A 12,089-nucleotide genomic window follows, 5' to 3' on the forward strand; every position below is an offset into this window, starting at 1 on the left:
CAGCCCACTAGAGCAACCAGCAGCAGAGAATCACATATCTGCAGGCTGGACTAAAAACCAAATTAAGCAAAACACAAAACAGGAAAATCCAAACTTAGCTTGTCCAGAAGGTTCTAGGAGCAGGGAGCAGAGGTAACAAGACACACTGGATACATTGATAACCGGCGAGGAAATGCCAGCAAAGCCAGGTTAAATAGGAAACTCCCAAATGCTGATGGAACAGGTGGAACCCAGAAACCCAGGAAAGACAAGTCACCCAGTACCATCAGTAACCACCAGAGGGAGCCCAAAAACAGAACTCACAACACTGAGCCTCCCGTCGCTGCTGTTTTGTGAGGGTGTCATTTACTTTTATCTCACACCCAGCTGCATTCCTGTCCAGGTCCAGAGGGTTCCCCATTACTAAGACCAGTTCCCACGTCTCCTTAGCTACATCCAGCAGTCCCCTCGGGTGCCTGCCATATAATAGCTCAAATGGGAAGAAACATGTGGAGGCTTTCAGCACCTCATGGATAGCAGACATTAGATAGGGCAGTAACTTGTCCCAATCTCTCCGATCCTTGGCGCCACCTTTTTGAGCATGGCTTTGAGGGTCTTATAAAATCTCTCCACTAACCCGTCGGTTTGAGGATGGTACATCAACGTAGTTAGCTGTTTAATCTGAAGCAGCTTACACAGCTCCCTGGTCACTTTGGACATAAAAGGAGTCCTCTGATCTGTAAGGATCTCCTTTGTTTACCAAAAAAATGGTCCAAAAAAAGGTATAGTAGCTCTATCACTACAGATATGAAATGTTACTCGAAACGAAAGAGTGAATCCCAGAGCAAGATTTCATAAAATGTAATCACTTTATTAATAAATAAAAAGGAATACTCATTAAAATACATACAGTACAGAGAAAAAGTTTGGACACACCTTCTCATTTAAAGATTTTTCTGTATTTTCATGACTATGAAAATTGTACATTCACACTGAAGGCATCAAAACTATGAATAAACACATGTGGAATTATATACTTAACAAAAAAGTGTGAAACAACTGAAAATATGTCTTATATTCTAGGTTCTTCAAAGTAGCCACCTTTTGCTTTGATGACTGCTTTGCACACTCTTGGCATTCTCTTGATGAGCTTCAAGAGGTAGTCATCAGGAATGGTCTTCCAACAATCTTGAAGGAATTCCCAGAGATGCTTAGCACTTGTTGGCCCTTTTGCCTTCACTCTGCATTCCAGCTCACCCCAAACCATCTCGATTGGGTCTGGTGACTGTGGAGGCCAGGTCATCTGGCATAGCACCCCATCACTCTCATTCTTGGTCAAATAGCCCTAACACAGCCTGGAGGTGTGTTTGGGGTCATTGTCCTGTTGAAAAATAATTGATGGTCCAACTAAACGCAAACCGGATGGAATAGCATGCCGCTGCAAGATGCTGTGGTAGCCATGCTGGTTCAGTATGCCTTCAATTTTGAATAAATCCCCAACAGTGTGACCAGCAAAGCACCCCAACACCATCACACCTACTCCTCCATGCTTCATGGTGGGAACAAGGTATGTAGAGTCCATCCGTTCACCTTTTCTGCGTCGCACAAAGACACGGTCGTTGGAACCAAAGATCTCAAATTTGGACTCATCAGACCAAAGCACAGATTTCCACTGGTTTAATGTCCATTTCTTGTGTTCTTTAGCCCAAACAAGTCTCTTCTGCTTGTTGCCTGTCCTCACCAGTGGTTTTCTCGCAGCTATTTTACCATGAAGGCCTGCTGCACAAAGTCTCCTCTTAACAGTTGTTGTAGAGATGTGTCTGCTGCTAGAACTCTGTGTGGCATTGACCTGGTCTCTAATCTGAGCTGCTGTTAACCTGCAATTCCTGAGGCTGGTGACTCGGATAAACTCATCCTCAGAAGCAGAGGTGACTATTGGTGTTCCTTTCCTGGGGCAGTCCTCATGTGAGCCAGTTTCTTTGTAGTGCTTGATGGTTTTTGCCATTGCACTTGGGGACACTTTCAAAGTTTTCCCAATTTTTCGGACTGACTGACCTTCATTTCTTAAAGTAATGATGGCCACTCGTTTTTCTTTACTTAGCTGCTTTTTTCTAGCCATAATACAAATTCTAACAGTCTATTCAGTAGGACTATCAGCTGTGTATCCACCAGACTTCTGCACAACACAACTGATGGTCCCAACCCCATTTATAAGGAAAGAAGTCCCACTTTTTAAACCTGACAGGGCACACCTGTGAATTGAAAACCATTCCCGGTGACTACCTCTTGAAGCTCATCAAGAGAATGCCAAGAGAGTGAAAAGCAGTCATCAAAACAAAAGGTGGCTACTTTGAAGAACCTAGAATATAAGACATAATTTCAGTTGTTTCACACTTTTTGTTAAGTATATAATTCCACATGTGTTAAATCATAGTTTTGATGCCTTCAGTGTGAATGTACAATTTTCATAGTCATGAAAATACAGAAAAATCTTTAAATGAGAAGGTGTGTCCAAACTTTTGGTCTGTTCTGTACATGAGGTAGTAATAGGGATCATGACACCTAAGTGCCACGTTCGGCAGGGTTGTAATACAAATACAAAGAAATATAGCAAAAATAATCCCTCCAGTGGTATAAACCCAGCAGATAGTGAGGTATCAGGGCAATGCAAGCAAAATTTTGAAGTTGTATGATGGCTCACATAAATATGCATATGTAAAAAAATTATTATTCAAAAAATATAATGAAGTTTAGAAATCCAATCAATATGGAGCTACCGCCAGAGTAACTACATTATGTCCAAACATCATTGCCGCAGACACAAATCTCTAACAACAAAATATGTATATATCAAGTTAATAGAATGGAAGGGATGATAGTTAAATGGAGACAATAATACCAACCTAAAAGCCAGATGTGGAAGAGTCCCCGACGCGCGTTTCGCTATTAATGCTTCTTTAGAGGGCGTGAAAGGATCTCCTCCCGGCAAATAGTTCACGGGCTATTAGTTTGGCCGAAGTGTGACAGAGAAGTATTGCCTCTGGGTACCGTGTGACGTAGTCTACTATAACAAAAATATTCTTATGGCAACCAGCGGATTTCACTATGGGGCCTACCAGATCCATCACTAACTGCTCAAATGGTACCTCTCTGATGGGCAGAGGTACCAATGAACGAGGATAGGTGGCACTCCGGACAAGAGTCACAGTACCTCTGGACCTTCTCGTAGACCCCAGGCTAAAAAAAATTCTGCACAATGCTCTCCTGTGTCTCCTAACATGTTGGTGTGAGCTATGTCGAGCACCGCCCTCTTTACCATCTGTAACTGGAGCCATTTTTTAACCAGTTGCAGCAAGTCATAGTCCTGAGCACACTGTAGCGCTAAAACATGCAAACCTGAAACACGACTAAAATTCTTTCTCTATGTGGAGGGGTCATGGATCTATTGCGATTAAAACAACTGTGGCTAGGAGGCGGAGTGCTCGGTCAGAAGGCTAAAGAATACATTTCAAAAAACTGACCGTCACATCCAAGCATAGACTAAGTGTGAACAAGTGCTGAACCTAGAATCACCAACTCGTATATAGTCAAGTAAATAAGGCAGCACACTGCAGCGCTACAACATGCAAACATGAAACACGAAAATTGAACTGCATTACTGCACTAGAAATATGAAAAATGAGAGCGTTTAGCACATAAAAATGGCCAATTTTATCTGTACCTGGTAGCCACTTTACGGCATCTCTCATATATACCAGGTCCTACACTTGCCTTTCCTCGCTGAGAATAAACATCTCCATCTGAATGGGTACCTGTGAAACCTCTTCTTAGACTAAAATTCTCTCTCTCTGCGGACGGGTTATGGACCTGTTGCGATTAAAACACCTGTGGCTAGGAGGCGGAGTGCTCAGTCAGAAGGCTAAAGAATACATTTAAAAAAACTGACCGTCACATCCAAACATAGACTACAAGTGAGAACAGGTGCTGATCCTAGAGTTACCAACTCGTATATCGTCAAGTAAATAAGGCAGCACACTGCAGCGCTAAAACATGCAAACATGAAACACGAAAATTGAACTGCATTACTGCACTAGAAATATGAAAAATGAGAGCGTTTAGCGCATAAAAATGGCCAATTATGGCAGCTCCATACTGCATAATGTCCACACAGTGTTCCACATTGTATAATGGCCCCACATGGTGCTCAATACTGTATAATGGCCACCCAGTGCTCCATACTGTATAATGGACCCATATAATACTCAATACTGTATAATGGCCACACAGTGCTACATACTGTATAGTGACCACACATGATGCTCAATACTGTATAATGGCCACACAGTGCTCTATACTGTATAATGGCCCCACATGATGCTCAATACTGTATAATGGCCACACAATGCTCCATACTGTATAATGGCCCCACATGATGCTCCATACTGTATAATGGCCCCACATAGGAAAGAGGGGTTTGGGTTCCTGCAGAACTGGGCCGACTTCTCAGTTGGCTACAGGCTCTACGCTAGGGACGGGCTGCACCTCAATGGGGAGGGTGCAGCTGTGCTGGGGGAGAGAATGGCTAGAAGGTTGGAGGAGTGTTTAAACTAGGAATTGGGGGGGAGGGTATTCATTTTATAGGAGGGGAAGATAGTGCAGACAGAGACCTGGGCACAAATAAGGAAGTTGGGGGTGGCGGTGGCATGGGGGGTGGGGTCAGAACAGTTAATAATTTAAGAAATAGAAGTACAGAGAGGAACATAAAGTGCATGTATACTAATGCCAGAAGCCTCGCCAACAAAATGGACGAATTAGAACTAATGTTGTTGGAGCATAATTATGACATGGTGGGGATATCTGAAACGTGACTGGATGAGAGCCATGACTGGGCTGTTAACTTGCAGGGCTATAGTCTGTTCAGAAATGACTGTACAGATAAGCGAGGGGGAGGGGTGTGTCTATATGTAAAATCATCCTTAAAACCCATCCTGCGCGATAATATAGGTGAATTTAATGAAAATGTAGAATCCCTGTGGGTGGAGATAAGGGGAGGGGGAAAAAATAATAAATTACTGATAGGGGTTTGTTATAAATCTCCAAAAGTAATGGAAGCAATGGAGAATATCCTCGTAAAGCAAATAGATGAAGCTGCGACTCAAGGAGAAGTCATTATTATGGGGGACTTCAACTACCCTGAAATAGATTGGGGAACAGAAACCTGCAGTTCCAGCAAAGGTAATCGGTTTTTGACAATTATGAGAGACAATTACCTTTCACAACTGGTTCAGGACCCAACAAGAAGGGGGGCACTGCTAGACCTAATATTAACCAACAGGCCAGACCGCATATCAAATATAAGGGTTGGGGGTCACTTGGGAAATAGCGATCACAAAATAATAAGTTTTCATGTATCCTTTAAAAAGATGTGTAGTAGAGGGGTTACAAGGACACTAAACTTCAGGAGGGCAAATTTCCAACGGATGAGAGAGGATCTTGGTGCAATTAACTGGGACGATATCCTGAGACACAAAAATACACAAAGAAAATGGGAGACGTTTATTAGCATCCTGGATAGGACCTGTGCACAGTATATACCGTATGGGAATAAACATACTAGAAATAGGAGGAAACCAATATGGCTAAATAGAGCTGTAAGGGGCGCAATAAGTGACAAAAAGATAGCATTTAGAGAATTAAAGGAAGTAGGTAGTGAGGAGGCATTAAATAAATACAGAAAATTAAATAAATTCTGTAAAAAGCAAATCAAGGCAGCAAAGATTGAGACAGAGAGACTCATTGCCAGAGAGAGTAAAAATAATCCTAAAATATTCTTTAACTACATAAATAGTAAGAAACTAAAAAATGATAGTGTTGGCCCCCTTAAAAATAGTCTGGGTGAGATGGTGGATGAGGATGAGGAAAAAGCCAATATGCTAAATGACTTTTTTTCATCAGTATTTACACAAGAAAATCCCATGGCAGACAAAATGTCTAGTGATAAAAATTCCCAATTAAATGTCACCTGCTTAACCCAGCAGGAAGTGCGGCGGCGTCTAAAAATCACTAAAATTGACAAATCTCCGGGCCCGGATGGGATACACCCTCGAGTACTGCAGGAATTAAGTACAGTCATTGATAGACCATTATTTTTAATCTTTAAAGACTCCATAATAACAGGGTCTGTGCCGCAGGACTGGCGTATAGCAAATGTGGTGCCAATATTCAAAAAGGGAACAAAAACTGAACTCGGAAATTATAGGCCAGTAAGCTTAACCTCTACTGTGGGTAAAATCCTGGAGGGCATTCTAAGGGACGCTATACTGGAGCATCTGAAGAGGAATAACCTCATGACCCAGTATCAGCACGGGTTTACTAGGGACCGTTCATGTCAGACTAATTTGATCAGTTTCTATGAAGAGGTAAGTTCCGGATTGGACCAAGGGAACCCAGTGGATGTAGTGTATATGGACTTTTCAAAAGCTTTTGATACGGTTCCACACAAAAGGTTGATACATAAAATGAGAATAATGGGGATAGGGGAAAATATGTGCAAGTGGGTTGAGAGCTGGCTCAGGGATAGGAAACAAAGGGTGGTTATTAATGGAGTACACTCGGACTGGGTAGCGGTTAGCAGTGGGGTACCACAGGGGTCAGTATTGGGCCCTCTACTTTTTAACATATTTATTAATGACCTTGTAGGGGGCATTCAGAGTAGAATTTCAATATTTGCAGATGACACTAAACTCTGCAGGGTAATCAATACAGAGGAGGACAATTTTATATTACAGGATGATTTATGTAAACTAGAAGCTTGGGCTGATAAATGGCAAATGAGCTTTAATGGGGATAAATGTAAGGTCATGCACTTGGGTAGAAGTAATAAGATGTATAATTATGTGCTTAATTCTAAAACTCTGGGCAAAACCGTCAATGAAAAAGACCTGGGTGTATGGGTGGATGACAAACTTAAATTCAGTGGCCAGTGTCAGGCAGCGGCTGCAAAGGCAAATAAAATAATGGGATGCATTAAAAGAGGCATAGATGCTCATGAGGAGAACATAATTTTACCTCTATACAAGTCACTAGTTCGACCACACTTAGAATACTGTGCACAGTTCTGGTCTCCGGTGTTTAAGAAAGACATAGCTGAACTGGAGCGGGTGCAGAGAAGAGCGACCAAGGTTATTAGAGGACTGGGGGGTCTGCAATACCAAGATAGGTTATTACACTTGGGGCTATTTAGTTTGGAAAAGCGAAGACTAAGGGGTGATCTTATTTTAATGTATAAATATATGAGGGGACAGTACAAAGACCTTTCTGATGATCTTTTTAATCATAGACCTGAAACAGGGACAAGGGGGCATCCTCTGCGGTTGGAGGAAAAAAGGTTTAAGCATAATAACAGACGCGGATTCTTTACTGTAAGAGCAGTGAGACTATGGAACTCTCTGCCGTATGATGTTGTAATGAGTGATTCATTACTTAAATTTAAGAGGGGACTGGATACCTTTCTGGAAAAGTATAATGTTACAGGGTATATACACTAGATTCCTTGATAGGGCGTTGATCCAGGGAACTAGTCTGATTGCCGTATGTGGAGTCGGGAAGGAATTTTTTTCCCCAATGTGGAGCTTACTCTTTGCCACATGGTTTTTTTTTGCCTTCCTCTGGATCAACATGTTAGGGCATGTTAGGTTAGGCTATGGGTTGAACTAGATGGACATATAGTCTTCCTTCAACCTTAATAACTATGTATGTAACTATGTATGATGCTGCATATAGTATAATGGCCACACAGTGCTCCATACTGTATAATGGCTCCACATGATGCTCAATACTGTATAATGGCCCCACATGATGCTCCATACTGTATAATGGCTACACATGATGCTCAATACTGTATAATGGCCCCACATGATGCTCCATACTGTATAACAGCCACATAGTTCTCCATACTGTATAATGGCCACACATGATGCTCAATACTGTATAATGGCCACACAGTGCTCCATACTGTATAATGGCCCTACATGATGCTGCGTATAGTATAATAGCCACACAGTGCTCCATACTGTATAATGGCCCCACATGATGCTCCATACTGTATAACAGTCACATAGTGCTCCATACTGTATAATGGTCCCACATGATGCTGCGTATAGCATAATGGCCACACAGTGCTCCATACTGTATAAAGGCTCCACATGATGCTCAATACTGTATAATGGCCCCACATGATGCTCCATACTGTATAACAGCCACATAGTGCTCCATACTGTATAATGGCCACACATGATGCTCAATACTGTATAATGGCCACACAGTGCTCCATACTGTATAATGGCCCCACATGATGCTGCGTATAGTATAATAGCCACACAGTGCTCCATACTGTATAATGGCTCCACATGATGCTCAATACTGTGTAATGGCCACACATGATATGCCAGTTTTCAGTCAGGGATATAGATGTGTCCCAGCAGCTCTGCTTACAATGCAGGTAAAGATTTCACCACCTGTCGCTGTCCACACTGCTGCCTCAAAGATCCTGCACGTTGCAATGTAGCGCAACTCTGTGAACTCTGCATGCACCCAGACAACACCACTATCTACTGGCTTCATTCCATAACTGCTGTAGTATAGAAAGGATATATATATATATATATATATATATATATATATACTGTGCCTATGACAAACAGGCTGCACTGGATTGCTCTAACTGCTGCCACTTCTCCTGGCCATAATGCCTTGTACTATAACCACAGCAGAGCCAGCTGCATGTACACACACACACGTACCTCAGAATGTAAATCAATAAGAAAAATATGAATGGCACTGAGAAAAACCGCTCTTAGTACTCACTGTTAAAGGATGAATAAACTCTGAATCACGGACACCTTCCAGAAACCTTCACCTTGCTGGAGGTGCTTGCTGTGAAAAAAGTGCATGAAAAGTCCAAAGAAACAAGATAAACAGCAGCAGCACTCCAAATATTTGGAGTGCTGCTGCTGTTTTTCTTGTTTCTTTGTACCTCAGAATGTCCTCTCCCCCTCTCTGAACCACCACCCCGGAAGAAGAAGATATGGAGGGGCGTTGCCTAATACAAAGGGGATGTGTTGGCTGCTTCTTCTGCTGGCTGTGCGGGAGAAGTAGAATCCTGTGCGGGACTGCGGGGCACAGCCTCAATATCGGGACAGTCCCGCAGTATGAGGGATGGTTGGGAGCTGTAATATTCCTTCTCTGCTTTGTTTCTTCTGCAATTTTTCATATGACCTTGTCAGTAACCATGTGACTATACAAAATGTTAGACATTTACAAAAAATATGCCAGGGCTCTGGTCAAGCTGGAAGACAAAAAGAGCCAGGACAGTTCCCCAGCATGCCTGACTCCACCATATGTTTGCTCTTGCTCTGCTCATTTTTTTGTTTTGCAAAATCCAAACATTATGCAAGTTCTGATAAATCAGAGCCAGCTGCAGAGCACAGCCCCGGGAAACTTTCCCAAAATATTTGAGGATGATCCAATCTAACCACCCTGTATCCAACATATTAGCATATACAGGACAAAGAGAGAGAACTAAATAGATGCCGATAATTGCAGAGACATGTTTGACCAGCAGAATGCCTTGACCATCTTGGTCGGTGTCGTTACTTTTATGCTCACCTTATTTTACTGTAAACATTTATGGAAGAGGAGAAGGATGCCACCTGGACCTCTCCCATTGCCGATTTTCGGAAACTTTCTCCTGATCTGTTCTGAGGGAATAATGCCATGCTTAACAAAGGTAAGTTTGTTCCCAGTATCAGCTTCTTCTTACACTTTGTCATGTGAGGTTGCAATGTGATAATTACCATAACCTATAGGGTAGATGTTTGAAATTACTGCTGGCATGGACACCTAAACTTATTAGACCTCCATTTATTCAGTGGTGCCATCTAGTAATATATCAATCTGTTCCCATTGCAGATGGAACTATCGCACATACATACATAGTAGACCAATATAAAAAGACCAACTAATATCTCTATATCTAGAATATTACTTCCAACCTGTTTGATAGGACCATCAGTCACAGATAATTTTGTGTCTGAGGTTTATGACTACCACAAATCTTACATTTGTAGCAATATTTAATCAACCAAATAAACGACTCTGTGTGCTCGTGTATCTGAATAAATACATAACACCTATAAATATGAAACAACAACCAATGATTTAAGATTAAAATATCAATTTTATTATAAACACAATAATAACAATTTAAAATTCAGGAAAGGACCACCAGGTGGCAGTAGAATGCAGGTTATCATACGGGGGCACGTCAATAAATGTTGAATAATTAATTTCTAAGGAAATCAGATAATGTAACGAGCATGGAAATCTCACCATCAATGATCAAAAATGGAGGAAATTTTGCTTATATTGCACTGTTCACATTTCATAGTATATTCCATATGGAAAAGTAAGGGATAAAGTGAACATAGTACCTGTAGCAGAGTTGATATTACAAAAAAATACTCAAAAAATAAGTGCAGTGACAAAAAAAAGTCAAATTTACCCAGAAAAAGTCTAAATAAATAAATAAATGATTAATAATAAACTACCTCTAGAGTGCACCAAATAAATCGCATTGCACTGCGTGTTAATAATTCAATATAAAGTGCATATGTCAGGAAAGTATCCTTTGAAAGTGAACGCTGTGCATGAGTAAGCTATATAGATAGATAAATAGATAATATACCCCCAAAATAGATATAATAAAGTGCCGTGCACAGTAAATAAAGGGGGGAAACAAGGATATAAATAAAATCAAATAGTTACAAAGTGCACCAAAATGTAATCATGTGAAATGTTTCCATGTATCTATATAGGTTACTCATGCACAGCGTTCACTTTCAATGGATACTTTCCCGACATATGCACTTTATATTGAATTATTAACACGCAGTGCAATGCGATTTATCTGGTGCACTCTAGAGGTAGTTTATTATTAATCATTTATTTATTTATTTAGACTTTTCTGGGTAAATTTGACTTTTTTTGTCACTGCATTTATTTTTTGAGTATTTATTTGTAATATCAACTCTGCTACAGGCGCTATGTTCACTTTATCCCTTACTTTTCCATATGGAATATACTATGAAATGTGAACAGTGCAATACAAGCAAAATGACCTCAATTTTTGATCATTTATGGTGAGATTTCCATGCTCGTTACATTATCTGATTTCCTTAGAAATTAATTATTCAAAATTTATTGACGTGCCCCTGTATGATAACCTGCATTCTACTGCCACCTGGTGGTCCTTTCCTGAATTTTAAATTCTGATTATTGTGTTTATAATAAAATTTATATTTTAATCTTAAATCATTGGTTGTTGTTTCATATTTATAGGTGTTATGTATTTGTAGCAATATTGCTACATTATTTTAAGTATATAATTTGGCTTTAGTCACTGTAAGGCAGTGTCAACTTAGGTATTGTGACATTGCTTTTGTGTAACTGTGCAGGATAATTTTTGTAGTCCATTGTGGTGGGCACTAAGTCTAACATTATTATTTGGCCAACTGTAAAAAAGTACTTAAAAAGTACTTAAAAAACATGTCCTTAACCTTGCATCATGATAGCCTATGGACAGGGGTCCCCAGTGTAAATCCCACAAAATATTATAATTTGCACGGCAACCCCCGACACATTAGACTCAAGTGTTTGTGCAATTTAATCATTTACAAACATGAGACAACTCCTTGTACTATGGACAATGCTAAAGTATGCAATGGTAAAATAAAAAAAGTTACCCTCTAAGAAGGTTTCTGATACTTACTTTCACAGATGGCTGAGAAGTTTGGCCCCGTTTATACTTTATACCTTGGCTCAAGACCTACTGTGGTTCTGACTGGATACCAGGCAGTAAAAGAGGCACTGGTTGAATCGGGAGATGCTTTTACTAATCGGGGTGCTTCCCCACTATTAGATCGTATTTTTCACAATGGAGGTAAGTTTGCTGGGAATAAATTTGTTGGCAATAGAAGTTATATCATACAAGTTTCTTAGTAGATTTGTATCTTGCACCTATAAAGAAGGAATATCAAAGGAAGTTTTCATTG

The 12,089-nt window shown here is 40.5% G+C and overlaps 1 protein-coding gene across 1 annotated transcript in view; it reads left to right on the plus strand.

Moving 5' to 3' along the window:
- Positions 1-9,484: 9,484 nt before the first annotated feature.
- LOC138661793 (cytochrome P450 2F2-like) overlaps positions 9,485-12,089 on the plus strand; it is a 72,572-nt gene continuing 69,967 nt past the window's right edge. The window contains exons 1-2 of the mRNA XM_069746717.1: positions 9,485-9,766; positions 11,815-11,977. Of these exons, the coding sequence (XP_069602818.1) occupies positions 9,587-9,766; positions 11,815-11,977 (343 nt within the window). The 5' untranslated portion in view covers positions 9,485-9,586. The remainder of the gene's footprint in view (positions 9,767-11,814; positions 11,978-12,089) is intronic.

The sequence above is a fragment of the Ranitomeya imitator genome, chromosome 2 (assembly GCF_032444005.1).
Source record: "Ranitomeya imitator isolate aRanImi1 chromosome 2, aRanImi1.pri, whole genome shotgun sequence".
Taxonomy (NCBI): domain Eukaryota; kingdom Metazoa; phylum Chordata; class Amphibia; order Anura; family Dendrobatidae; genus Ranitomeya; species Ranitomeya imitator.